This window comes from Heteronotia binoei, chromosome 4, assembly GCF_032191835.1.
Source record: "Heteronotia binoei isolate CCM8104 ecotype False Entrance Well chromosome 4, APGP_CSIRO_Hbin_v1, whole genome shotgun sequence".
Classification (NCBI taxonomy): Eukaryota; Metazoa; Chordata; class Lepidosauria; order Squamata; family Gekkonidae; genus Heteronotia; species Heteronotia binoei.
In genome coordinates, this window is record NC_083226.1 from 21,254,834 (window position 1) to 21,282,050 (window position 27,217).

At 46.9% G+C, this 27,217-nt stretch overlaps 2 protein-coding genes and 1 non-coding gene across 3 annotated transcripts in view; 1 reads left to right on the top strand and 2 right to left on the bottom strand.

The window, feature by feature from the left end:
• Window positions 1-18,450, bottom strand: part of NCAPD2 (non-SMC condensin I complex subunit D2) — a 54,847-nt gene extending 36,397 nt beyond the window's left edge. Inside the window, exons 1-13 of the mRNA XM_060236917.1 lie at window positions 18,150-18,450; window positions 16,849-16,924; window positions 15,267-15,325; window positions 14,635-14,816; window positions 14,001-14,134; window positions 13,359-13,486; window positions 13,060-13,183; window positions 12,397-12,544; window positions 8,823-9,020; window positions 6,391-6,525; window positions 5,381-5,465; window positions 1,677-1,851; window positions 932-1,056 (exon numbers count right to left, since the gene is read on the bottom strand). Of these exons, the coding sequence (XP_060092900.1) occupies window positions 932-1,056; window positions 1,677-1,851; window positions 5,381-5,465; window positions 6,391-6,525; window positions 8,823-9,020; window positions 12,397-12,544; window positions 13,060-13,183; window positions 13,359-13,486; window positions 14,001-14,134; window positions 14,635-14,816; window positions 15,267-15,325; window positions 16,849-16,924; window positions 18,150-18,294 (1,714 nt within the window). The 5' untranslated portion in view covers window positions 18,295-18,450. The remainder of the gene's footprint in view (window positions 1-931; window positions 1,057-1,676; window positions 1,852-5,380; window positions 5,466-6,390; window positions 6,526-8,822; window positions 9,021-12,396; window positions 12,545-13,059; window positions 13,184-13,358; window positions 13,487-14,000; window positions 14,135-14,634; window positions 14,817-15,266; window positions 15,326-16,848; window positions 16,925-18,149) is intronic.
• LOC132570675 (small nucleolar RNA U85) lies at window positions 14,895-15,215 on the bottom strand. Its single transcript, XR_009555373.1, has one exon. It is a non-coding gene; the product is annotated as a small nucleolar RNA U85 (small nucleolar RNA).
• Window positions 18,416-25,256, top strand: MRPL51 (mitochondrial ribosomal protein L51). The gene is made up of 3 exons (XM_060236916.1): window positions 18,416-19,099; window positions 22,026-22,133; window positions 24,858-25,256. Exons 1-3 carry the CDS (start codon window positions 19,009-19,011, stop codon window positions 25,052-25,054), a joined length of 396 nt encoding a protein of 131 aa, XP_060092899.1. The 5' UTR covers window positions 18,416-19,008; the 3' UTR covers window positions 25,055-25,256.
• The last annotated feature ends 1,961 nt before the right edge of the window (window positions 25,257-27,217 follow it).

A 27,217-nucleotide genomic window follows, 5' to 3' on the forward strand; every position in this document is an offset into this window, starting at 1 on the left:
GTGCAAATGGAGGAGTGGGGAATCAAACCTGGTTCTCCCAGATAAGAGTCCGCACACTTAGCCACTACACCAAACTGGGAGTTCCTGCTACAAAAAAAGTCCTGTTACTTGTGTGGGAGACCACCAAGGAAGTCCAGCGTCATTATACAGAGGCAGGTAATGGCAAATCACCTCGGTTCATCTTTTGCCTTGAAGACACTATGAGGTTATCGTAAGTCGGCTGTGACTTGATGGCGTGTTCTATGACCATGCTATTGCAAGCAAAAATCAGATGGAAAAATCACACCGCCCTGAACCTTTCCACAGAAACATCTGATGCAGAAGACGGCTGGGTGTCAAGAGCCCCACCAAGAAAAGGTTATTGTCTCACCGTACTTGTCTTCGAATTGCACTGCGCTCTATGACTGTTATCTACTGTCCTTTTCCCCAGGCTCTTTCGCACACCTGCTTGATGCTCAAAGTAGCTAGCGGCCAGGATGTTATGTCTATGGCTGATGCTTGGTAACACATCGTATCAGAGTGCAACCTTGGGAACAGTGGGAATCGAAACCAGAGTTCTCAAAGCAATGCTATGGGGTGGGTGGGAAGAGTAAAGCTTGGGGGGGGCTTGCCACCACCTGCTATGCAATGCAATGACCCTACAATCTTGCTTGATCTACTGAATGTATTCAGTCCTGACTCAGACTTTGAGTCTGAGGCACCTCTTCCCTGAAATTCTTAATAAATGGAACCTTTTGGAATAGAACGGACTGTTTATAGGGTGGTGGGGGGGGCGGGAAGCCTGATACTGGGATCAGGTGGATATAAGAGTCCTTCGTGAGCAGTTATACCAACATGGCTGCGGTGATCACACTTAGTTTGGCCCTGCGAGGGTGGACCTTTCGCTTACCCAGAGACATCCCAAGTGGCATGAGCTCCAGTAGATGGTTACCTGTATAGAGGGTTCTCATTAGCCGCAGGAGTAAGTCTTCTTCATTCTCTGTGCTTGAGCGGCTGACCGATGGCCCCGCCTCCTGGAAAAGGCATACGGCTCCTTGCGCCAGGAGTACAGCATCCCTGCATTGAACACGTACAGAGAAGCAGAAGTCAACCTGATCCAGCTTGCTTTCACACATCATATGAACATATGAAGCTGCCTTATACTGAATCAGACCTTTGGTCCATCAAAGTCAGTATTGTCTTCTCAGCCTGGCAGCAGCTCTCCAGGGTCTCAAGCTGAGGTTTTTCACACCTATTTGCCTGGACCCTTTTTTGGAGATGCCAGGGATTGAACCTGGGACCTTCTGCTTCCCAAGCAGATGCTCTACCACTGAGCCACCGTCCCTCCCCATACATGATGCACTCTCAGGACAGAGTCAGTTTGGTGTAGTGGTTAAGTGCGCAGACTCTTATCTGGGAGAACCGAGTTTTGATTCCCTACTCTTCCACTTGAAGCTGCTGGAATGGCCTTGGGTCAGCCATAGCTCTTGTGGGAGTTGTCCTTGAAAAGGCAGCTGCTGTGAGATCTCTCTCAGCCCCACCTGCCTCACAGGGTGTCTGTTGTGGAGGAAGATGATAAAGGAGATTGTAAGCCGCTCTGAGGCTCTGATTCAGAGAGAAGAGCGGGGTATAAATCTACGGTTTTCTTCTTCTGCAGTTGTGATCAAGAGTCAGACAGGCTTCTCAGGTTTACTCACTTGTAACTGGATTTTCTCAATAGCTGGACAATCTTGTCGGACACCTGTGCCGGGTCCTCTGCCTCAGGGTCGCCTGCTTCTTCGCCCTGTGGCTGGGAGCCAAGACAGCTTTTCACTGTTGCCTGGAGCTCTGGCTGCATGGCTTCCCATTCTTCTTCTGGAGGGATCACCACAGCTGGAGGGTGAGAAAGAGGCTGAGTCCAATCAAGCCTTTCACTGCTGCGTCAATAGCTAAGCCTTTGAAAACAAAGCTTTGCATGGCGGAAAGAGTAAACTTTCAAAACCTACAAAACTTGGATGGGACTTGCCTCATGGATCCTTGACCAGAACAGTTTGCCAAGAGTTAATGGATTATTTTAAGTACACCTCTCTGTACCCTCAATAACCCAAACCACCAAGAGCTCATGCAGATAAACTTTATTCCACTTGACTTCAAACGGAAGGCTTAAAGACACACAAACCCAGAAGGCAAAAACAGAAGATAGTGGTAGTTCAGTTCCGGATATAATAGAAGGTTATGCGTTTTAATAATCAGATGAACTCTACCCACACTCTCATAGCTAAGCTTACCCTTGTCTTATAATCTACCTCTAAAGAGAAATAAATCTATGAAAACCTAAGTTCCAGCCTATAGTAGAATCATGCTCTATATCAGGGATGGCCAACAGTAGCTCTCCAGATTTTTTTTTGCCTACAACTCCCATCAACCCCAGCCATTGGCTATGCTGGCTGGGGCTGATGGGAGTTGTAGGCAAAAAAAAATACCCATCTGGAGAGCTACCATTGGCCACCCCTGCTCTATATTTTAAGCTTGAGCATTTAGGCTATGTTTGAGGTCTCAAACAGGAGATGACTTGAAATCAGCAAAAACTGTTAATTTCTTGGGTTGTTCAGCAGAGAAACTGTCTCTCATGCAGGCCAGAGTAAGTCCCAATTAGTTTGGCATGATCAGCACAGAGGCAGCCTCTGGTGCAGACCACTAGCTTTCTGCCCAAAGTCCAGAGCTTTTAAAGGCTTGAACCCATCTCACCATCTCTATCTTATCAGTTTGGTGAGAGTGGTTAAGTGTGTGGAGAGCCAGTTTGGTGTAGTGGTTAAGTGTGCGGACTCTTATCTGGGAGAACCGGGTTTGATTCCCCACTCCTCCACTTGCACCTGCTGGAATGGCCTTGGGTCAGCCATAGCTCTGGCAGAGGTTGTACTTGAAAGGGCAGCTGCTGTGAGAGCCCTCTCCAGCCCCACCCACCTCACCGGGTGTCTGTTGTGGGGGAGGAAGGTAAAGGTGATTGTGAGCTGCTCTGACACTCTTCGGAGTGGAGGGCAGGATATAAATCCAATATCTTCATCCACCTCACAGGGTGTCTGTTGTGGGGGAGGAAGGTAAAGGAGATTGTGAGCCGCTCTGACACTCTTCGGAGTGGAGGGCGGGATATAAATCCAATATCTTCATCTACCTCACAGGGTGTCTGTTGTGGGGGAGGAAGGTAAAGGAGTTTGTGAGCCGCTCTGAGACTCTTTGGAGTGGAGGGCAGGATATAAATCCAATATCTTCATCTTATCAGATAGTATCCGATGTTATACATTCCAAAAAATCTCCAGCTGCATCTTAAATGTCAACAATCACACTGCCAAATCAAAACATTTAAGGCTAAGATTGCCCTCAGCTCACTTTCACCTTTAACCTACTTCTTAGCAGGCTTTCACAGATGGCTAGTCATCTTGCTTCCTGCCAGTAACATATAAGGCTTAAACCAAATAAAGCTATTCCTTGTCACTATTATATGTAAAGAGACAGCTTATAGCATGTGCTGCAGAACTGAAAGTAGATCTAGAGGCTTAGATGATCTACATGACAGCAGGTGGCTGGCTGCCAAAGGTATTGCATCAGCCAGCAGAGTCAGAATGACACAGCAAGTTGCTGATTGGCTGTCCAATGTATAAATGTACAGAGTAACTGTGATGATTGTGGGTTAATGGAGTTGGAGTGCAGCGGAGCATATTGTCAGTCAGAAGAGTAAGTGGAGTTGTAAATAAATGTATATAGTGGTTTTACAGCTACTGTGTACAGCCTTCATTCTTGCGTCGCTAAGAATCACCCTCTTGGACTCTAAGCGCATCGACATTCCTTTCCTGAGACAGCTATGAGCTTTTTGCACACTGACCTGGATTCCCAACTTATGCTTTTGGCTGAGAGCAATATAGATGCTTAAGGTGCTGAGGAGCTTAGAACTCTTATTGCCAATTTCATAAAGAGGGCCAACCCAAAAGAAATCCTGCCTCACCGAGTGTACCTTGAGTGTTTCCTGTTGGGTTCCATTGTATTTTATACAGATTGGACTTATGACCTAAGCAATGCTCCCTCTAAGCCAGGGGTGCCACATGGGGCTCTTTCACATGTATTGTCGAGCTCCTGAAGCCCTCACTGCCTTGGAGAAGGCATTTGTCTCTTTAAATCATGACTCCAAACCAACCCAGCCAACAGCTTGAAGAATGCATTTAAAGTTCAAAGTTGCTTACTTTCCACCTCCCCCCCTCCCCCAATCTATTTTTTCCTCCCTTCCTCGTCTTCCAGCTCCCAAACATATGACTTTTTTCTACATGGATATTACGTTAAGTTTGGCCACCACTGCTCTGAACTGTGGAGACTTGTGAGCAAAAATTCCACTTTGTGAGCTACAGGCAGTAAAGCCACGAGCTACTGCATAAATTGGCTAGCTCTGGGGCCATCCTTCCTGAGCTAAGACAAAAACGTGTGAGCTGGAGGCTAAAACGCTGAGTGAGCTCACACTAACTCAGCTTAGAGGGAACACTGGACTTCACCCAGCCTACCTCATGGGGAAATTGCAAAGGTAAAACAGCAAGATCCTACACCTACTCGCGGCCCCCTGAACTACCAGTCATCTGTATGCTATCCGCCTGCACTCCAAAAACACTCTCCTATGAAAACCTATCATGGAAGTTCATTTAGCAGGATACTGGGCAAAGAGTTTTCAACAGCCAACTGGGGGTAGGTGGCATTCTGGAAGGATTTCCTGCCTTACTTCTCTTATTACTGTTCTTTTGAGTGTTTTGTTACAAGCTGTTGCAAGCATTTTAGTTAAAAACGGGAAGGTTACAAGTCTTCCAAGTAAATGGATATGAACTAAGTCCAAAACCCTTGAATAGTAGAAACACTTTAAACAAATACAAAAGGTTTAAACAGGCTGCACAATGAAAACTTTTAGATGGGCTTTGATGTAGCCATAGGTGGGGAAACTTTTTTCTGCCAAGGGCCATGTGGATATTTATAACATCATTTGAGGGCCATACAAAATTATCAACTTAAAAAATTGCTCCGCCAAGAAAAAATGATTCAGGTCAGCAAAATTAATACAAATAATTTTTTTTGTATTTGAAGTCATGTGGGGATAGCCTAATTTGGCACACAGACACCCGGCCTGCCGCCCTAGGCAAATGCCGAGGTTCAGGGCTTCTTTTGTAGAGGGCACCACGTGGCTCGGCTCAGCCCAGCAATCCCCGAGGATTAGACCAAGTGATCTTGAGGGCCATAAACGGCTCGTGGGATGAACGTTCCCCACCCCTGCCATAGATACTGCTTGAATGCCATATGGAAGCCCGCCCCCAAAGGTCTTTCCTCCTTTTGCTCTCAGCTCCATCCTTGCCAGGTCCCTCTCCAGGCCTCTTCACACAAGATGCATATTTACCAGCTGTGGTTCTGTACTTGTCCCTCAACTCTTGCAGCTTCTGCCTTTCCTTCTGGAGCAGCTCCATTAAATCTGTGCAACTTAGCTGCGGACAGAGAGATGTGATAATACAGCTGTGCGCCTCCCCCCCACCCCAGTCGAATTCTCCAAAGGGCCTGACAAATCTCACATCTCCATTGCCCAAGCTGGCAAAAACAGATGGCTCGATTGCATGCAGGTCTAAAAAGCTTCCCTGAGTCACGGAGCAAGCGAGAGCTTCTGTAAGTCACTTTAGAAGAGTGCTCAAGATCAACAATTCACCCAAGCCATGAGCCTTCAGGGAAATTAAGCTTCCAGCCTTTGAGCCAAGAGACTCTGTTATGCTCACTGCTTCCCCCTCCCCTTCACTTAAAGTTGGGCAGAACCTGAACACATGAAGCTGCCTTATACTGAGTCAGGCTACCGGTCCATCAAGGTTCGTCTTATCTGCACTGACTGGCAGCAGGTCTCCAGGCACAGGTCTTTCACACAGGGCCAGTGTGTGGGAGTAGGCGACCTAGGGCGCCAGCTCCCAACAGGGGCGCAGGATGGCTGCCCCCTCCCCGAGCCTCTGACTAGATGCTGAGGGGTCAGAGGAACTCCTCTGGCCTCTTAGCACCCAAGAACAATGGCGCTTTCAAGCTTCAGTGTTCTCTGAACTTGGAGAACACTGAGGCCTGAATGTGCCGCTTGTTGTTTCTGGACGCTGAAGGGTTGGAGGAACTCCCCCCCCCCCCAAAGTCAGGACCCAGAAACAACAGCACTTCAGTGACTGATGTGATGTCGTCACCTCTGGGTGACGGCGCACACAAAAATTCCCCCCTGTCGGAGGAGGGTGGGCTCGCTTTGGGGTTCTGCCTCGGGCAGCAGAACCCCACGCGCCGGCCCTGCTTTCACATCACCTCCTTTTAACTGGAGACTGAACCTGGAACCTTCCGTGGGCCAAGCAGATGCTCTGCCATTGAGCCACAGTCCCTTCCCCCCAGATTTACCTTGCAGGAGAAGGGGTTGTTGGAGAGGAAGGCCGCCAGCAGCTGAATGGCATTCTTAACCACGGTTACAGACTTGTCCTGTAGCCGGCTCACGGCGAGGCACACAACAGCCTGGAACCGAGTGAGGGGCAGGGCCTACGGTGGGCAGCAGGGAAAAGTGCGGGAGATGAGACACTTGGCACTATTTGTTTATCTTAGTATATTTCCATTCCCCCCATTCCCCGTAGGGCTCAGGGCGGAGTACAACATATGATAAAACAATAAAATACAATAAAAACATTCTAAAAACAGACAACTCAACAGCACTCAGAGAAGTTTGCCGCATCATCACATATTGCCCAGGCTGGCCGTCTCACAGCATGACATCTCATCGAGATGGCAGATGATAATCCATTTTATAGCACAGGCGACAGTGCCGATAGGGGAGGCTAACCGGATCAAGAATAGATGCCCGCAGCCTCAACTAAAAGCCTGGTAGAACAGCTACGCTTTATAGGCCCTACGGAAGGCTAATAAGCCAGGTAGGGCCTGGATCTCTGTAGGGAGCTGATTCCACCAGGTTGGGGCCAGGACTGAAAAAGCCCTGGCTCTAGTTGAGACAAGGCGGGTGTCTCTTGGGCCGGGGATGGCCAACAGATGTTGGGAGGCTGAACTTAACGACCTCCTGGGGATATATGGAAGGAGATTGTGCATCACCAAACAGGCATCCCGGCAGAAACAGTAAGCAGAGATGTCCTCAACAAGCTTCCAGCACCATTCAAGCAACAGGAGTCTCCAGTGCTGCCTTGAGCTGCTTTTCAAGGAGGAGTTATCCCCTCCCTGAAGTTAGCCTCCAAACCCTGGAGGCAGAACAGCAGAGGATCCAGAAGAGGCACCGTGTTTCATACAGGCAGGCCTACACTGCAAGCCAGCCAAGGCACCCACCTCTAGCTGCTTTCATATACTTTTTGGATTCGGGAGGACTGAACCAAAATACTGGTTGCCACCATGCAGCAGAGTCAGGCCAGCAAACACGCTCCCGAACACATACACCCTACTCAGACAGGTTGGCATCTACGGAACCTCCGCATTCAGAGGCTGTAAAAACCGCTGCATACCAGTCCTGGGAAGCAACATCAAGGGAAGGCCTCAGCCTCTATGCCTGGTTGTTGATCCTTGATAGCAACTGGCTGGCCTCTGTGTGTGATAGGATGAACAGATAGAACTGGGGTATGATCTGGAGAACTGTACCACAGGATACGATGATCCTGGAAACCAAGCCTGCTTGCTGTAGCGGTTCCAATTGCTTCCTACTTCACACATTAAAACGAGGGGTGGTGGGCAGAACTGCGTCTTGAGAGCCACATGTGGCTCTTTCACATATACCGTGCGGCTGTGTGGCTCTCAAAGCTCGCAATGGCCTGTTGGCTGGCTTGGAGAATGCATGTAAAGTTGCTTTCTTTCCACCTCTCTCTCCCCATCTATTTTCCTCCCTCCCTCCAATATCTGACATTAATGTCTTACAGTTCTCAAGTACCTTACATTTATTCTATGCGGCTCCTACATTAAGCAAGTTTGGTCACCCCTGTATTAAGGCATGTACTCTGAAAATTTGGTCTTCTGCTAAAGAGATTCCCATTTATTTCTTCAAAACAATTTCATCCTGTCTTATCCCATCTTGGACTGAAGTCCTTTTATTTATTGCCCTTTATTTGCACACAAGCAAAAGCAGAAACTGGAAGGCCCTGGATGAGCTACATTAAACCTAGTAATACTTTTGTGGCTATGGTCTAAAGCCCTTTGTGACTTGGGACTCTCATATTTTATTTGTGGAACTGCTTCTGCGAGACACACAGGCAAGCTAGGGATTAACTAGATCTGAATCCAGTAGCGCCTTAGAGACCAACAAAATTTTCAGGCTGTCGCTTTGTATCTGGAAAGAAAACTTTCACTCTTGAAAACTCATGCGAGGAAAATTGTTGTTCTCTAAGGTGCCACTCAATTCAAATCTAACCATTCTACAGCAACCAACCATCCACTGAAACAGACCAGGGATTCTTAACAGTTCCTCCACTTAGGTGAGTGAGAACCACCTTTGCTCCACTTTTCCAAGCTGTGGCCTCCGTGCTGGGGATGTGAGAAAGAACCCCCCCCCCACCCTGCAAAGATTTTGGAGCTTCTGGAAAGCTGTTTTCCTAATGTGCTTTTGATAAACCGATGAGAAGGGAAGCTGTGGCCTGTTTCTTCCTACCTGTACTTCTGTGATTATATATTTCAGATTCGACACAGCCTCTTTAAGTCTTGTTGTTCAGTAAACAGGTGGGGATATAAATGGTATAAATAAAACCAGAAGTGGTCCTCGAAGTCAGAGGAGGGAATCATCCTTTAAAAAGCTGCCCTATGCGTTGGGGAAAGCGGCAGCCTGCAACAGGTGCTCCCCTCCCCAAACTCACTTTTTGCTGCACAATCCGGGTGAAGAGCTGCAGCACGCGGCTGCGCACGAACCCGTTGACGTCACACGTGTGCGCCTGTAGAGTGTCCAGAAACTGGTCCCGCGTGCCGCGGGCGGCGTCTTCCAACTGCTCCCCGTTCAGCACCTGCAGCAGCGTCTCCGCCATAGCTGCCAAGATGGCATTGCGCATCCCATAGCTCTGGAGGAAAGAGGAAGACGCTGCTTTAAGAGGAAGGGGGTAGCTCCCCAGGGCGGTCTAGGTGAGCCGGAGGAAATGAGAGTTTCAGAAGAGGTGCGCATGCCCCCAGGAAGCTCAGAGCAGAGAGATTTTGGGATGCATCATCTGTGCCGCAACTGCGGGCCGGACGCTCATGACAGCAGCAGCTCTGAGCCCGACTTATTAGTCATGACCTGCCAAATACTGCGGAGGAGAAAGCCAGCCAAATGTAGCCTTCCTGGCAGAACGCTTGATGAGTCATAACTGAGAGGCAAAAAAAGGATTAGGGAGCCCCCTCCCCCTTTAAAAGACTGACTGAATTAGCATTTCAGAGCTGGCACTGGTGAGCCCCCCAGCGGGCTATCTACAGTGCAGAATTATGAGGGGGAAAGCCCCCCCATCCTCAGCCAGGTTGCTTGAAAGACAATTCTAGAGTCAACTGTTCTTGTTTCTAAGCATGCACAAGTACGACTGAAACCAGAAGCACTCTGGCCTTCATTCATTCAGATAGACGACCTATGGAGCAGAGGGGCCAACTGTCCCGGTGCACCAAGATGGTTTATTTCCTTCATTTACACTCTGCCTTTTTCCTCAATGGGAACCCAAAGTGGCTTACATATATGGAGCAGAGGTCCATCAGTGGCTATTAGCCACAGCATATTGTTGGAACTCTCTGTCTGGGGCAGGAATGCTATGTATTCTTGGTGCTTTGGGGGGGTGGGGGGTGTGCAAAGTGGAAGGGCTTCTAGCCCCACTTGTGAACCTCCTGAAGGCACTTGTGGGTTTTTTTGTTTGTTTTTGGCCACTGTGTGACACAGAGTGTTGGACTGGATGGGCCACTGGCCAGATCCAACATGGCTTATGTTTTTACAATATCCTCTCCACCGTTTATGGAGCCAGTTTGGTGTAGCGGTGAAGTGTGTGGACTCTTATCTGGGAGAACTGGGTTTGATTCCCCACTCCTCCACTTGCAGCTGCTGGAATAGCCTTGGGTCAGCCATAGCTCTTACAGAGATTGTCCTTGAAAGGGCAGCTGCTGTGAGAGCCCTCTCCAGCCCCACCCACCTCACAGGGTATCTGTTGTGGGGGAGGAAGATAAAGGAGATTGTGAGCTGCTCTGAGATTCGGAGTGGAGGGCAGGATATAAATCCAATATCATCATCTTCTTATCCTCCCTATAGCCCTTTAAGGTGTCAGCTCCTAGGCTGTCCTCAATAATCAGGCCTCTTGCCGGGATTCAGAAAAGGTGTATTGATAGACACATCACAGCAGGTATGACTCTTTGGCTGTAGTCACACATGCTAAATAATGCTGTTTCAATCCACTTCCAGTGCATTTTCCAACTGGATTTGGCCAGTTCACGCAGTAAAATCCACTTGGAAAGTGCAATGAAACTGGATTGAAACGGCATTATTTAGCATGTGCGATCACAGCCTTTGTGTCAGATCTGGCTATAACCTGGGGATCCAGAGCTGTATATTCGCCCCCCTGGGGCCATTACCAGCCTGCCAAAATTCAGAGCAAAAAGCCTGTGCGCAAAGCAACAGGTTCTCACCAAGCCCCCCAATGCGTGCTAGTGGGTGCCAAGAGAGACTCTGCTAGGAGATATCATGTTCTTGGATTCCAGATGTGAGCCTCCCCACCAGGGTAGAGTACATCAGATGCTACGAACAAAAGAGAAAGTAAGCAGGCAAAGCAGCACAGCGGATACTCCTCCAACATTCCCATTGCAGAGAACATCAGCTCCCTATGGAGATCCAGGCTTTACCTGGTCTACTGCCATTTCGTAGGGCCTGTAAGACGGAGCTGCTCCGCCAGGCTTTTGGTTGAGGCAGCGGGCGTCCTATTCCACCAACTATTCCATCAATCGGCCACCCTTGTTGTGACATCAGGCCTTATAGCCTTGTTGAGGGCTGAATCTGATTTTAACACCATCAGTTCTTTTTGGGCCAAAACCTGTGAAATGTGCCCTTTCCGTTGGCGACGCACCTTATTTAGTTTTATCGTTCTGCTGTTTGGTTTTATTGTCGTTTTAAACCTGACTTGCCGGTTTTTATTGTCTAACCTATGTTGTGATCCGCCCTGAGCCCATTATGGGAATGGGCGGAATATAAGTTCACTAAATAAATAAAATTATAGGCCCAAAGAAAATATATGGCAAGGCCCCTTGACGTAAGGTAGGTGAGGCGCTGTGTGTGTGTCTGAGTGAGGGAGACTGGCCCAAGGTCACCCAGTGAGTTTCCATGGCAGAGTGAGGCTTCTAACTGGGGTCTTCAACCCTCTAACCCGGGGTATCAAACTCATTCGTTACGAGGGCCAGATCTGATATAAACGAGACCTTGTTGGGCCAGGCCATGTCAGGTCAGGCCATGTGTGTACCAATTTAAGATTAGGTAGCAGAGATATAAACCTTTTAAAGGGCACAGACAAACATGACTAAAAAACCCACTTAAAATAAAACATGTTAAAACATTAGCACTTGTTGGTCTTTAAAGGTGCTTTCTTTGTATTTCTCTCATGGGATCCATGGAACTGGGCAAAGGAAGCTCTGGCTCTTTCCTTTCCCAGGAGACCAGGATGGGGAGGAGCCTCAACCGATGGAGAAAACTGAGGTTTTGCTCTGTAGCTCCTGTGCGATTGAGCAAGCCTTGCAAAGTAAGCTGAGATGCAGAAGGAAGAGAGAGGAAGAAGGAAGCAGACAAGAGCCAATTGCTTGGGGGGAGGGGCCCTGATAGGAGCCTGATTTGGCCCCCAGGCTGTATGTTTGACACCTCTGCTCTAACCACTGCACCACACTGCTCCCTCTTGAGAAGAATGCTAAATTATTGGGGGGGGGGGGAGAAAGAAAAGGAGAGAAGTGAGAAATAGGCAGCGTTAGTCTGAGTGTTCTGCTCCTGTTTGCCAAGATATGAAGCAAGACAAGGCAGGCGGTAAGATCTGTGTCTTGGAATAGCAACTGCAAAAGCATAAAGAGAAAAACAGTGCCGTAAGCAGAGCTTTCTCTTGTAGCAGGAACTAGTTCGCGTATTAGGCCACACGCCCCTTAATGTAGCCAATCCAAGAGCTTAGAGGGCTCTTCGTACAGGGCCTACTGTAAGCTCTAGCAGGATTGGCTACATCAAGGATGTGTGGCCTAATATGCAAAGGAATTCCTGCTACAAAAAAACCCCCCTGGGTGCAAGCAATACGATGCATATGGGGAGAAGGAAGGAGGGGAGTACATTCTATTTTAAGACTAATTGGGGCAGAGAGGAGATTCAGAAGCAAATTCTCACGTATGCCCAAAATCTCAGGGCAAACGAGCTGAGCGACGGAGACAAGACAGATATTTCATGAGACCTTCATCTGAGCCCAGTACCTCTCCATCCAGGTGATGCAGTAAGACGCTCATGTTGGCGAGTACAATGGCTGGTGCTTGCTCTGCCAGCTCGGTGAGGAAGGTGGCATAGCCTTTTGCTCCGGAAGCGTCCCGGGCCAGCTCCTGAGGGCACTTTTGCCCAATCTCCCTGAGGGACGAACAGAGAAGAGTCACTGGCCGAAACTGTGGAAGAACAGCTGGGGAAGGGCTCCAGGAGAAGCGTATCCTGGAGGTTTTCTCCCTTTCTCACAATACAAGAATTCATTGGCACTCAATGAAATTGCTGAACAATTGGGTTAGAACAGATAAAAGGAAATACTTCACCCGAAGGGTGATTAATATGTGGAATTCACTGCCACAGGAGGTGGTGGCGGCTGCAAGCATAGCCAGCTTCAAGAGAGGATTGAATAAGCATTTGGAGCAGAGGTCCATCAGTGGCTATTAGCCACAGAGTATTGTTGGAACTCTCTGTCTGGGGCAGTGATGCTCTGTATTCTTGGTGCTTGGGAGGTACAATAGTGGGAGGGCTTCTAATGTCCTGGCCCCACTGATGGACCTCCTGATGACACCTGGTTATTTTGGCCACTGTGTGGCACAGAGTGTTGGACTGGATGGGGCATCGGCCTGCTCCAACATGGCTTCTCTTATGTTCTTGTGTCTCACCTCAGTAGCTCCCCCACAATGCTCTTCATGCCGTACTCCTTGACCCACACGCTCACGGCCTCCACAAACACTGGCACCACATGTTCAAAGTGCTGGAGCATCCGGGTGACCTTCAGAGTGGCATCTGCCAAAAGGGGAAGGTCAGAGAGAGAGAGATGCTGAGCAAGGGCCTGCTTTCACAGAGAGAGGGGGGAGGTAGGCGGGAGAGAGAGGGGGGAGGGAGAGAGATCAGGAGCAGCAGGCCAGGGCTTGTATGCAGCAGTAGCCTGGCCTGGGTGGGGCATTCTGAGAGGACGTACTGAGCATGTGGTCGTATTGCCGGAGGGCCACCCCGAGCAAGTGAACCGCTGTCTCTCGGGTGGGCCGATGCTTCTGGTTGCCGATGCTAGGGTTTTCCAGGATGCGGTAACAGCAGCCGGTCATTAAACTGGAAAAAGGGAAGCAGGAATCCATAAGAGAAGCGGCTCGCCCCTAGCAGCGCAGCGCAAGGGCTCTGCTTTGAAGCCTGGCAGCGGAAGGGGTTGTCATGAGTTGCAATCAATATGGCAGCCCTGCAGGGTTTTCAAGGCACGAGAGGAACAGAGGCGTTTTGCCATCGCCCGCCTCTGCGCAGCACCCTTGGACTTCCTGGGAGGTCTCCCATCCAAATACTACCCAGGCCAAACCCTGCTTAGCTTTCAAGACCTGTTGAGATCAGGCCAGCCTGGGCCATCCAAGTCAGGGCACTACAATGCCTACAGGAGCCCCGAGCGCGTTTCTTATTTGCTGCTAGTTAGCGCATTCAATCAATTCCCTGTTCCAGCTCAAGTCCCTCTGGCTTGATCTGGCCATTCCCCTTCTCCTTACAAAACAGCAAGATTTACAGCGATTTCCTCCAAATGCACAAAAGGCCGCTTTCAAGGGTCTCTGGCCTGAACGCAGCTCCTAATTCAAAGGCTCACCTGACGAACTCTTCCTCCACCACCGAGCCGGTCCATAGACGGTGGAGGTCCAGCTGCAGCAACTGGACAAACAGCTGTAGGACGGGCTGCCTCTTCTCCTCCCAGAGGAAGCTGGCGCTCTGCTTCTTCTTGTTCTGGAAGGCAAAGCTTCAGGTCGGGATGTATGTAGGGGAAGGAGTGGAGGGTGTGCCCACGGTCCTCTCAGACGACAGCATTGTGGCTCCAGAGGGCCCCCTCCCCCAACGTTTGGAGGCTGAGAGCACTATTGGAATTCCAGCACAGGAGTGAGTGGAGCCACAAAATAGCTGCTGGAGGCAGAGCCAACTGCTCTCATTCCCTTACACATAGAGAAAGCCTGGTTCCAGGGGAAAAGAAGAAGTTATTGGATTTATATCCCGCCCTCCACTCCGAATCTCAGAGCGGCTTACAATCTCCTTTACCTTCCTCCCCCACGACAGACACCCTGTGAGGCGGGTGGGGCTGAGAGGGCTCTCACAGCAGCTGCCCTTTCAAGGACAACCTTATACAGACCCAAAGATTGACAATACCTTGATCTTGGGGTACCCAAGGCAAACTTTTTTTGTGGAGGGGAGAAAGGCCATTTCAAATTCAGTTATGGATTTCAATTTTCTACCTTCTTCTTGGAATCCAGCCCCAGCAGGCCACTCCTGCTGGGCTCCGCTTCAAAAGCCTCCGCGAGCTGCACAAGCACATAGCAGTTCATCTTGAGAGCGTTGCAGTGAAGAGCACGGAGTGAAGGTGCCACGTCAGCATTGTCCAAGATGGCTGTTAGGGCGCTGGAGTGACTGGACACCACTGGAGAAAGGGACAACATACCATTACCTAGCATATTACCGCACCCTTTATGGGGTTCTTCAAAAGCAAACTCTGCGCTGCTTTCAGATTACCAAAGACTTGTGCTCATGATGCCCCACCAGCCTCAATTCTGGCTGCGCACAGCAAACTGTTACCTGGGCTCCCTAGGCTTGCCCTGTACCCGAATCCCTGGTCTGCCAGATGGCCGGCTTTGCTAAGAAGCAGACAGTCTCTATGGGGCAGAGACTGCAAGGAACGGGAGGTCATGTCGGTCTGCCCTTACAGCGAACATGCATTGCTCTGCATTGCCCACCAAGATTACAGACCCGTATAAAGGAAACAGGTTGCTGGAGCAGGCCGCCGGTGGGGGTCACATTTGCCTTTACATCATCATGAAGCTGTTAAGTAACGAAAGGAGAAACGATAATTCTCAAGGGGGGATTAACTCACCTTTCTGCATCAGTTCCAGGGCATCCTCCTTAACAGCAGCTTCCACGCTGCTGAAGTGGCTGTAGGGAAGATAAAGATGTACAGAACAGGTGAGATTCAGCCCAGCGGTTAGAATGACCCGATCTTTAAAGACTGCATGTATGTGTGCGGAGAACGGTTTTTGGTTTTAAGCATCCATCTGCGGTCTGAAGGTGCAGTTCAAAAAAAATGAGTAAATTAATATGGGGAATTTTAGAAGATTTCAACCACACCTGGAAGGAGTGCCTGTTTAGCTGGTATTGAAAGGTCAAAGCAACAGAGTTGTCATAGAAAACGACGGATCATGTGGCACCGCATTTGAGGAAAAGGATGACTGTTCCAAAAGGTGCATAGATTTATATACTTGGGAAATGTTATGCCAGGGAACCTGCCCAAGGTGGCTTACCAAGCACAATAAAAGTATAAAACATTAAAACTATGAAGTTAGATTCAATTCTTTTATTAAAAAAACATTTCTTTAAAAATAAACACAAGAAAAAAACTCAAATCCAGCAACTATTTTTTTTAAAAAGACAAAAGGGTGGAATATGAAGTAGAAACAAATATATAACAAGAGTGGTGGCAGACCTCCATGCAAGTTCTTTAAAAGGTTTCAAAATATCTAAACAATAAGTTCATATGCAGTTGTCATTCATACGCTATGTGCTCAAATGCTAATAAAGTTCTAAGGTCCTCAAACCCATGATTTACAGTGCTGTAATACAAGTCTTTTAGCTGTAGTCAGGGCACAGAGGGTCCATTTGTTGCTGACTGTTGCCTAAGAGATGTGCAGTTAATTTAAAAGTACATAACTAGGGATGGGCACGAACTACATTTCTGCAGGTCAGTTCACAGCTGAACCACAAACCCATATGAACCTGGAGGCTGGTTTGCAAAGCAACCTGCTGAGCCATTTAAATTTTAAACCCCTGCTTTCTGCTCCTCAAAAATTGCATCAAAAGTCATGCAATTTCATGGCAGTTTTTCAATTTGCAAACATGGCTTTATGAACCACAAACTGCCCAAAATTTGCGATGAACTTCATTTCATCAGCCGGTTCATGTTCATCCCTGTAACATGACAAACTTTGTTGGTCTTAAAGGTGCACCTTAACTTTGTTTTGCTGCTTTAGACCAACACGGCTACTCACCTGAATCTATACGCAAGCCAGTTTCTATTTAATTTATACTGCAGGAGGGGTTGTTTGATTTTCTGGTGAGCCACCCTGAATTCTCTCTTCAGGAGAAAATACAGGACACAAACTTTCAAATGAATTAAATATCTGCATTTGAAAGACCCTGAAGGGGGAGGCTTATAGTGGCTACCTACAAAGACCAAGCCCTCTTATTTCTACAAAGAGGAAGCAGCTCTGTAGCAGAGCTTGATCTCAGCATCCAGTCATTTCAAATGCCCCACTGAGATTTCCTACCTATCCATGTCCTCGGCAAGGCTTCTATACTTCCACCAATATCAGATAAAAAGAGGCTTTTTGCCCAGCTAACTCTCACCCCTCACATCTGAAACCTCTCATCATTAGTCATTCAGCTTGAGTGTGTAAACTCACTGCAGGATGCTGTACAGGGTATCAAAGTGCTGTAGGATGGCAAGAGGTCCTCGGGTACGGAGTCCAGCCTGGAATCCTGTCAGGGGAAACAAGAGAGATCGCTTGTGACACTACTCACCTTACAAAAGGTGTCCACAGATAAAGTTATTGTATTAATTATTGTATTAATGCAAAACTGATCTACTGGAAACTTAAGATAGGACACAAGGCAGCAGTGTCACATTGACTAATGATGGACTAACGTCTACTTTTCTGGATATCTAATATCTGATAAATTGCTAAGCAGCAGGCTTTACTGCGTGGGACTTTTGCAGATTATGCAGAGACAAGCTCAAGTTCACCATCTCAGCTCATCCTATTTCCCCCCTTCTAGGCTTCATGTCGAGGGTTCCTAAACAAAGGTTTTGTGTTGCATTATTAACCAGGCAACATTATTTACTTCCATACTAGGAAAAGCTTTGCTGTCCAACTGCATACATTATCGGTCTATTCAAGGGACAGAACATTTCCTTCATCAGGTTGTGTGCAATTCTACCTTCAACTCACACTCTAAGAACCAGAATCTTACAGGCCAATCACAAGATCATGCACTGCTCTGAACACAGCAGTAGCACTATGAAAACATTAAAATGTCGTATTATTACGGCTAAACAGAACCATTTTGTTCAGAGATAACTTGCTACAAGAACTAGGCACCTTAGAGAGAGGATGGGAATCCCTTTCAAGACCTCATGAGGGTATATCCAAAGGCTACAAGCTGACAGCTGGAGAAAAGAAAATTAGATGTCTAGTCTAAGATACTACGAGGCATACTTTTTTACCCAAAGGGTGATTAACACATGGCATTCACTACCACAGGAGGTGGTGGCGGCTGCAAGCTTTGAGACGGGATTGGATAAGTGTATGAAGCAGAGGTCCATCAGTGGCTCTTAGCCACAGCTTATTGCTGGAACTCTCTGGGACAGAGATGCTCTGTATTCTTGGTGCTGGGGGGGCACAGTGGGAGGTCTTCTAGTGTCCTGGCCCCACTGATGGACCTCTCGATGGCACCTATTTCTTTTGGCCACTGGGTGGCACAGAGTGCTGGACTGGATGGGCCACTGGCCTGACCCAACATGGCTTCTCTTATGTTCTTATGCTCCTGAATTTGCCTGTACCCATTATTGCATAAGCGGTTTTTCCCCCAGTCACCTTCTCTGAGAATTTTTTGTTTGCTCCAACAACAGCCTTTTTGACTTCATGAGAAGTCCCTCCTCCCGCTTAGGCCCACATCTTTTTGCATCCTCCCCTTTCCAACCGACCTGCCAGCTGTTCCCGGAGCTCTCTGACAGGCAACACCTCCTGCACGGCGTACTGCGAGGGTCCATCACTGCAAAGCAAATCGGCAGCAGAAAGAGGCAAGTGGAACTCCCAAGCGGGAGCAGCCTCCGAGGACAGTTCATCCATGCCCACCTCGGCGACCGGAAACAGACTGAAGCTCAAAAGTCCCGCGCCACAGACCCCTTAATACGCGCCAGCCTATCACAGCTTTTAGAACACGAAGCGGGCCAATCACCTCCAGACCTCCCTGTTCTTGATTGGTCGTTCAGAAAAAGGGGCAAGGCGGGCGGAAGAGTCGAAACGAGCTACAACAGCCCGTTTGTCTCTTTCTTTGGCGCGCGCCGGCCGCGAGGAAGAAGGCGGGGTGATCATTTCGAATTCTTGCCCGCTGAGCCAATCGGACTCCTAATGCAGAATTTAACAGCCAATGACGGTTCAGGAGACAATATTCTTCAATGGTTCGAGTTTGATTTTCCAGAACAAACGGCGAGGCTGAAAAAGAGATATCAATAGCGGCTGAAAAATTCCAGTGTGTTGATGATGCGAGTCGAAGTCTGCCGACGCCACTATCAGCCACACAGATAAGAAAAAAAAAGTCATTATCGACACTTCCGGTGTAGTTTCGAACTGGTTTCCGTTCATTTTTCCTCTCAACGCGATGTTCTGAAAGCGTTCAACCATAGAGAAACCACAGCCCAGAGCGACACTATGCTTTCAAAAGAACGAACCACAAAGGCGGAAACTCTTAAATAGTGTGGTGCATTCTGGGAAGAATTCAAAATGGCGGAACCCGTTTAGTCGTGGTGCGGTTTCTTGCGGGCGACGAATATTGCGGGCTCGATGGCGGCGGCGTGGCTGTCCCTGACGGCCATACGGGGCTTGTTTAGCCGCAGCTTCTTCTCTCCCCAGGTTTACAGGTTATCTAGTACTGGTGAGTCAAGATGCGGCATCCAGAGCTGTCTCATGGAGATGGCGTCACGGCCGTCGCCTGACCTTGTTTCGTTTTCGGTCAACTGGTTTGGTTCCGTGGAGGGGAGAGGAAAGCATAGTTTTGATGTAAATTCCCAGATCTCTCTACGTTTGATGAAAGGAAGTCGTTAATTAAAACTAGCACGACGTTATGGTTGGAGCGTCGAACTAGGATTTAGGAGACCCAGGTCGAATGTTCACTCCGCACTGGAATCTTGCTGGGTGACCTTGGGTCAGTTACTGCAACCGCCTAACCTCCTCCTCAGGGTTGTTGTTAGGGTAAAATGGGAAGACAGAGGATGCACCTGAAGTGGCTTCCGACTTTGGGGGCCCTAGGAGACTATGTCCTCCAAAGCATCCTGTTGTTAACAGCCTTGCTCCAGTCTTGCGAACTGAAAGCCATGGCTTATTTTATGGAGTTAATCCATCTCATGTTGGGCCTTCCTCTTTTCCTGCCGCCTTCAACTTTCCCTACCATTATTTGCTAGTGAGTCTTGCCTTTTCATAATATGACCAAAACGTGATAGCCACGATTTTGGTGATATAGCTTCTAGAGAAAGGTCAGGCCTGATTGGATTGAGAAGCCACTTATTTTAATTTTTTGGTAGTCCATGGTATCTGTAAAACTCTCCTCCAACACCACATTTCAAATCAATTTCCTGTCGGCTTTCTTCATTGTCCACCATTCACATCCATACATAATAAAGGCAAATACTGTGTCATGAATTAATTTGACCTTGGTTGCAAGTTACACATTTTTACACTTTAAGAATGTTTTTTATCTTCTTCATGACTGCCTTTCCCAGTCTCAATCTTCTGATTTCTTGATCGCAGTCTCCCTTTTGGTTTATGATGGAGCCAAGGAATGAAAAATTTCATCTTCATCAGTTTTAAAGTTGTGTAATATCCCCAGTAGTCATTACTTGTGTCTTCTTGATGTAATCCTGCTTTGGCACTTTCTGCTTTAACCTTCATCAGCAGTCATTTAAAGTCTTTGCTAATTTTTTGCCAGTAACGTGGCTAGCCTGATCTCATCACATCTCAGAAGCTAAATAGGGTCAGCCCTGGCTAGTATTTGGATGGGAGACCTCCAAGGAATACCAGGATTGTAACGTGGAGGCAGGCAGTGGCAAACTACCTTTGAATGCCTTTTGCCTTGAAAACCCTACTGGGTCACCGTAAGTCAGCTGTGACTCCACAGCACTTTCCATGTGGTGTCATACGTACACCTGAAATTGTTAGTGTTTCCTTCACTTTTCACTCCACCTTTATCTAAATCTAATCCATCTTTCCTTATGATATGCTCTGCGTATGGCTTGGAGAGATAGGAAGACAAAAGAGATCCTTGTCTGAAACCTAAGCTAATAGGAAACCATTCTGTTTCTCCGTATTCTGCCCTAACAGTAGCCTCTTGTCTGGAGTACAGGTTGCACATCAAATCAAGTAGATGTTGTGGCACACCCATTTCTTTTTATACAACCATAGCTTTTCATGATCTACCCAATCAAAAGCTTTGCTGTATGAAACACAAGTGTATTTTCATTTTAAATGCTCTAATATGTTTCAGTAACCACCATAAAATTGCAATATGATCTTTAGTGCCTCTTTCTTTCTGAATCCAGCTTGAACATCTGGCATTTTTCATTCCATATATAGAATGATTTGCAAGATTCTGAATATCACTTTACTTGTGTGAGAAACTAAGGCAATGATTGTCACTGCAATCTTTGGTGTCTCCTTTTTTCAGAACTGGAATGTAAATTGACTGTTTCCAGTATGTGGGCCATGGTTTTGCTTTTCATATTTATTGGCATAATCAGTATGTAAATTCTTTAAAGAGATAACTCTGCTATGTGAAGGAGATGCTTCCTGTTGTATTAGGAACTGTGTTCAAATTCTCTGTCATGAAGCTCTTTGGATGACCTTAGGTGCTCTTCAATACGGGGAAAGCCATATGTGCTATCCTGAGCTTCTTGGAGGAAGGATGGGATAAAATTATTCAGATAATTTTTACTGGAATTTTGTTTCCAAGTAGGCATAGGTCCCCACATCTCTTTGGAGAGAGTCAGTTTGGTAAAGTGTGTGGACTCTTATCTGGGAGAACCGGGTTTGATTCCTCACTCCTCCACTTGCACCTGCTGGAATGGCCTTGGGTTAGCCATAGCTCTCGCAGAGCTGTTCTTGAAAGGGCAGCTGCTGTGAGAGCCCTCTCAGCCCCACCCACCTCACAGGGTGTCTGTTATGGGCGGAGAAGACATAGGAGATTGTAAGCCACTCTGAGTCTCTGATTCAGGGAGAAGGATGGGATATAAATCTGCAATTCTTCTTCTTCTCTTGTTGACGCGGTATCAGTTCTTAGATGAGGGCTTTTGCTGTGAATTTCCTTCGCTCTGGAGCTGTTCCTGTTGGCAGCAGAGGACAGGACTTGCAATAATGGTTTTAAATGAAGGGCAGGAAGGTACTGGATGGATATTGGGAAGAGCTTTTTTACAGTAAGTGTTGTTCAACAGTGGAATCAGCTCCCTAGGGAGTTGGTGAACTCCCCCACACTGGCAGTTTTTAAGTAGCAGCTGGACAAATACTTGTCAGAGATGTTCTAGGCAGATCTTGCATTGGGCAGGGGGTTTATTTATTTTCGTTTTATTCAATAGATTTATATTCTTCCTTACTCCACGAACAGGCTCAGGGCAGATTACAACATAATCAACAAACAATTAAAATGGATACATTAAAACCAATAAACAGTATTGTAAAATAATTAAAATCTCATGGTTAGGCTAGATGGCCTGTATGGCCCCTTCTGTGATTCTGTGAATGCAAGAAGAAAGACCCTCAGACGTGGAGTTTTAAAATGAAACATTTTCTAATTCTCACTTTTTTTTCTCCAGGTAATCCATACCCATTCCGCGTGAGGGAACCTAACCGGCCCAAACCAGTTGATCGATGGACAGAAAAACGAGCACTGTTTGGGATCTATGACAACATTGGGATTTTGGGTAAGTATGAGAAAGACAAAGAATTTCAGTGGATGAACGAAATTATACTTTTAGTGGTAAATGGGATGAGCAAGTTAAAGCTCTTGTGCAGTAAACCGGAACCGTTTTTACTGGTTCTATTAAAATAGTGCTGCAGTGAGGTGTTATTCTGAAGGCTGGGCATTCAGGTTGTGGGTGATGATAGGGACATTTTAATTTGGTTGAGCTAGATTTTATTTATTACATTTTTATCATGTCCTTTCCCCACAGAGCTCAGGGTAATATACTCCATTTTATTCTCACAACATCCCTGTGAGATCGTTCAAACTGCCAGAGAGGGATTACTTCATAGTTACCCAGTATGGATTTTTCCCCGGGGTGGGTGGTTGAGTAAGCAGGATTTGAACTTGTGTCTTTTCATCAGATCTCGGAAGCTAAGCATGGTCAGCCCTGGTTAGTTCTTGGGTGGGAGACCACCAAGGGAAGCCAGGATTACTGCACAGAGGCAGGCAATGGCCAGCCATTTCTGATTTGTCTCTTGCCTCAAAAACCCTATGAGGCTGCTATCAGTCAGCTCTGGCTTGATGGTCCTTTGTGCCACTGCTTTTCGTTGCTTCCACAGTACTGGCTGTCTTTGGTAGGATTAAACGAATTCAAAAGCAGCAGGGTACCCGAAGACTTCAGTGTTGTCTCCTCTGCCGCTTTACTGTTTTTGCTTGCAACAACCAATAAGTGCGGCGCAATGGCATTGGCATTTCAAAAGCAGCAGCCAGCCTTTCCTACTTCCCTGCCTACTTGTCAACCCAGGACAGTAGATCTGGTCTCTTGCTGGATTGGATCCCAGCCATCTCACCATGTGATGTAGAGAAGCGGGTGAAGGCAATCACTGCTGTTTCTCTCCCCCCCCCCCCCCCATGCACACTCTTCTTAAGTTTTGTATTAGCTGCTTGCATCTCTGTTTTCATCTTTCTTCTTCTAACTTTCCGTTCCCTGTTTTAATGTTTCACTGTTCCCACGTATCAGTTTCTTCTCCCCATTTCTTGCTTGGTTAACATTATGCTTCTGGTGATCTTTTTTTCCCCTTTTCCCTTCATTTCTTGATCTGAGGTCTCAAATTATTGTTGATGAAACAGCATTCCTTTTTTTCCCGCACCAAAATAACCTCTACAAGTCTATACATGCTTGCAGTCATTTTGCTGTAATGATGAAATACTGAAGGAAAATCATCCTGCCTTTGTTAAGGTGGAAGTTGCCATCAGTTTTCTTCATATCCTCATATCTCTGTTCTCTCCACCCATAAAAGAGATCTTTAAGTGTCTTTCCTTCTCTCCAGTCTGGCCTTCAGTCCTCCTTTCAAGTGAAGCTAGCATATGCTTTGAAGAAATTGGAGAGGGGACTTCTTCATTTCCCCATGGAAAAAGTGATGTAAAAGATCAATTTTTTTTAATCTGGGTAGGGGGAGTGATAAAGAAAATGCGACCTATATTTGTTTAGACAGATATACCCCACTTTCTCCCCAGTGGGGACCCAGAGTGCCTTGTAACCATGTCACCCCATCCTCCATTTTATACTCACAACAGCAGAATGACTGGCTTTAAGTCACCGTGCTACCATGACAGAGCGGGGATTCAGACATGGGTCTTCCAGATTCTAGCCTGACACTTTAAACCAGGGGTGGCCAAACTTGCTTAATGTAAGAGCAACATAAAATAAGCATCAGATGTTTGAGAGCTGGAAGACAGGAGCAAATATTACGCACACATCTTTATGAAAACTCTTAATACTTTCTTTGCACAGAAAGACAAAATACATATATGCGCAGTTAGCAACATGATCATGCATGGTAGAAGGAAACCTTTTTGAAAAACAAAAGCTGGGAATAACAGTCCCCATAAGACTAGTATAGGGAAAGGTTTTTTGGCACCTGTGGGAGTAGGAAACACACACATGTACCATATAAATCACTGACCACCGTTTGCATCATTATGCATCTCTTTGCCTTGACACCAAGGTTAGTAAATAGAGCTCCTACAAGAGCTATGAAACTAAGGGGGAATCCTGCATCATCCAATTTAATTCCATCCCTTCTTCCAGTGGCTTGGTTCTTGCCCTCTCTTTCCCCACTCTAGGTCTCAGTGTGACCTCTGTGGTTGTGGAGAAGAGCTTGCAAACCTACCTATTCCCCACCTCGCCCAGCTTTGAGAGTAAGCCTGCATTAAGTCCCTCCTCGACCTCTGGGAGCCGCACAATTTGTGTGAAAGAGCCACATGTGGCTCCTGAGTCACAGTTTGGCCACTCCTGCTCTAAACACTGTACTAGGTGTGGTGCTCCCGAGAGATGGGAAGGATGGCCTCAAGGGAACATTCTGTGTCAGTTGCCATAGTATTTATTCATTTGATTTCTGCCTTGCCTTTCTCATCTCAATGTAGACCCAAAGCAGCTCATGTCATGTTCCCGTCTTCCATTTTATCCTCACAGCAACCACTCTGTGAAGTTAGGTTAGGTTGAGATTGTGTGACTGGCCCAAGGTCACCCAGTAAGCTGCTGCGGCAGAGTGAGGCTCTGGACCTGGATCTCCCAGATTCTAATCCAGCACTCTAACATGGCCCCACACTGGGTGAAGAAAGAAAGAAGAGGTGAATCAAGACTACATTTGTTCACCACTTGTAGACCCTAGTGAAAATAATGGACTCCAAAACTAGCTCCCCCCCTTGCCTGATGACATCTCCCGCCTCTTCCTTTCAGGAGACTTCCACGCCCACCCCAAGGACCTGATCAGTGGCCCCATATGGCTACGCGGCTGGCGGGGCAATGAACTGCAGAGGTTGATCCGTAAGAAGAAAATGGTGGGTGACCGGATGTTCGATGAGGATTACAAGAACTTGAACAAGCGGATAAGATTTTTGTACAGACGCTTCAACCGCACTGGGAAGCACCGCTAAGAATTCCCCGTGAGGAGTGACAGATCTGTGAAAGATATCCCAACTGTTTTATCCTGTTAGTTTCCTGATGTTCCCCATCGTTCATCATTTCTTCTGCCATTGTATCCCTTTGCAGCCTACATACTGCCCTAAAATGCCATTTGTGATTTTTTTTTCAATATGAAATCTGGTGGTTAAATGTACAAATATAGTTTTCAGACTAGCTTGGCTTCTTCTGCAGAATGGGGAGGGTCTCATGTCCCATGTGAATTAGGCAGATCATGAGACGGAGGGCAGGCAGGGTTGCATCAGTGCTTAGTTCTTGCGGCCCTTTCTTTCACACCCAGGGAGATGCTGGTTGCCACTTTGGGGTCAGTCAGCAGTTTTTCTCCAGGCCAGTGATCCTGGAGGTTTTCTGCAATCTTCTGAGCACGGTGGGATAACGACACTCTCACTCCGTATAGAAAAAATGCAGTTGTATTCAATATATATTCAGTCTATTTCAAAATATATCCTCTTATGAGTATCTGAGTGGTACAGACAAAAAAAACCATCTTGGCCTTCCAAATTAATATTTTGTATAGAATTGCTTATTGAAACACCACTGCCAGTCTATCCTGCAGCATTTGATAGTGCTATCAATAAGAGGTTCTATACAAAATATTAATTTGGAAGGCCAAGATATGAAATACAGCACCACAACACTACTTGAACCCATAAATATAAAAGACGGTCCCCTGAAGAAGGGTGCTTCCTGAAACGAAATGGACGGGTTCTTTTATGATTCGTTGGACTTTAATCAATTTTGATTATTTTTTTCGACAGTAGGAGTGTTTTGCACAAGATGGTTTTTTGTCTGTACCATTGAGATACTCCCAAGAGGGTATATTTTGAAATAGACTGAATATAAATTGAATACAACTGCATTTTTTTCTACACGGAGTGAGAGTGTCGTTATTCCACAGTTCTCCTTACCTTCATGGTCCCATTCTCCGTTGACATTTTCTGGGCGTGGAGCAGGGGTCACTGGGGATGTATGTGTGTGGGGGGGTATTTGTGAATTTCCTGCATTGTGCAGGTGGTTGGACTAGGTCCCTTATAACTCTGTAATCCTTTACTGCCATCTTTATCATGCAGAGAGTGCTTCTCTTCCTATTGCACTGCACATTATGTTCCCAGGGCAGAAGCTACCAATTGAATGAAATCATGCCCCGGATCCTTGTTTTCATTCAGTGTCCCTGGGTGTTTATGCTGCTATGGCATCAAAAAATTTTAACTTTGCACTACAAATGACTGCAATGGGTTATGGGAGAATATGTTTTGTAGGAAACATGGCCATTATCCTGTGTCCTACCGTAGTACCTGGGTACTATCATGAAACACACTGGGTTGCCTTGGGTCAGTCTCAGCTGAATCTTCCTACCTTGCAGGGTTGGTGTGTGGGTCAGAAGTTTCTTCATTCAGGTGAGGAATAACTGTCTTGACTCAAGCTTTTTCTGTGCACGCTAGCTTTAAGGCTATGCTTTCTGTGTAGCTCCTTAGCTTAAGGGTGGGACAGAAGAGTCTTAGGTAACTAACAGAAAGCCATAAACTTCATTGAATTGGTTCAGTGTTGCTCTGGGAAACAAATGTTAAACATTGAGTAAATTAAAACCTACACCAGCTGTGGACACACACGTGCCACTTTAAGTCATATGTTCAAAGTTAAAAACTACCCTACATCCAGTGCTTTCTTTCATGGCGGAACAGAGTTTTAGAACCTCTTAATGGAAAGAATCCTCAAAAAATGTTTTAAAAGTTCACGAGGGGCACACGTGCGTTTCTCCTTCATTTCCCTCTGGAGAGTTCCGTCACCTCTTTTTTCCTGAAAAAAAAGCCCTGCCTGCTTCTAATGGTGCTTGAAGCAGCTTCTGAGAGCAGTATGCAGGCCAGCCACAGACCCCATCCCCAGAACTTTAGCCCAACAGCTGCAGTTTGAATTTGGTAGCTGAAAAACAAGCACAGAAAAGGGCCACAGCTTGCCAGAATGAGTGGCACTTACCAAATTCTTGTCAAAAGCAACTGCCAAATGGCCATAAAGCCAAATCTGTTTTGTGTATCTCCCATAGACCAGTTCGTAGGATGGAGGCTACCCATGAGAAAGTTGGTGCACTTGCTGAAGCCAAGTGACCAGTTCTGTATAGC

Bases quoted from the DNA above. Each gene is read 5' to 3' on its own strand.
- MRPL51 (XM_060236916.1), top strand. From the start codon at position 19,009: ATGGCGGCGGCGTGGCTGTCCCTGACGGCCATACGGGGCTTGTTTAGC. The intron at 19,100-22,025 runs GTGAGTCAAGAT...TTTTTTCTCCAG, and splicing joins TTACAGGTTATCTAGTACTG to GTAATCCATACCCATTCCGC. The intron at 22,134-24,857 runs GTAAGTATGAGA...TCTTCCTTTCAG, and splicing joins TGACAACATTGGGATTTTGG to GAGACTTCCACGCCCACCCC.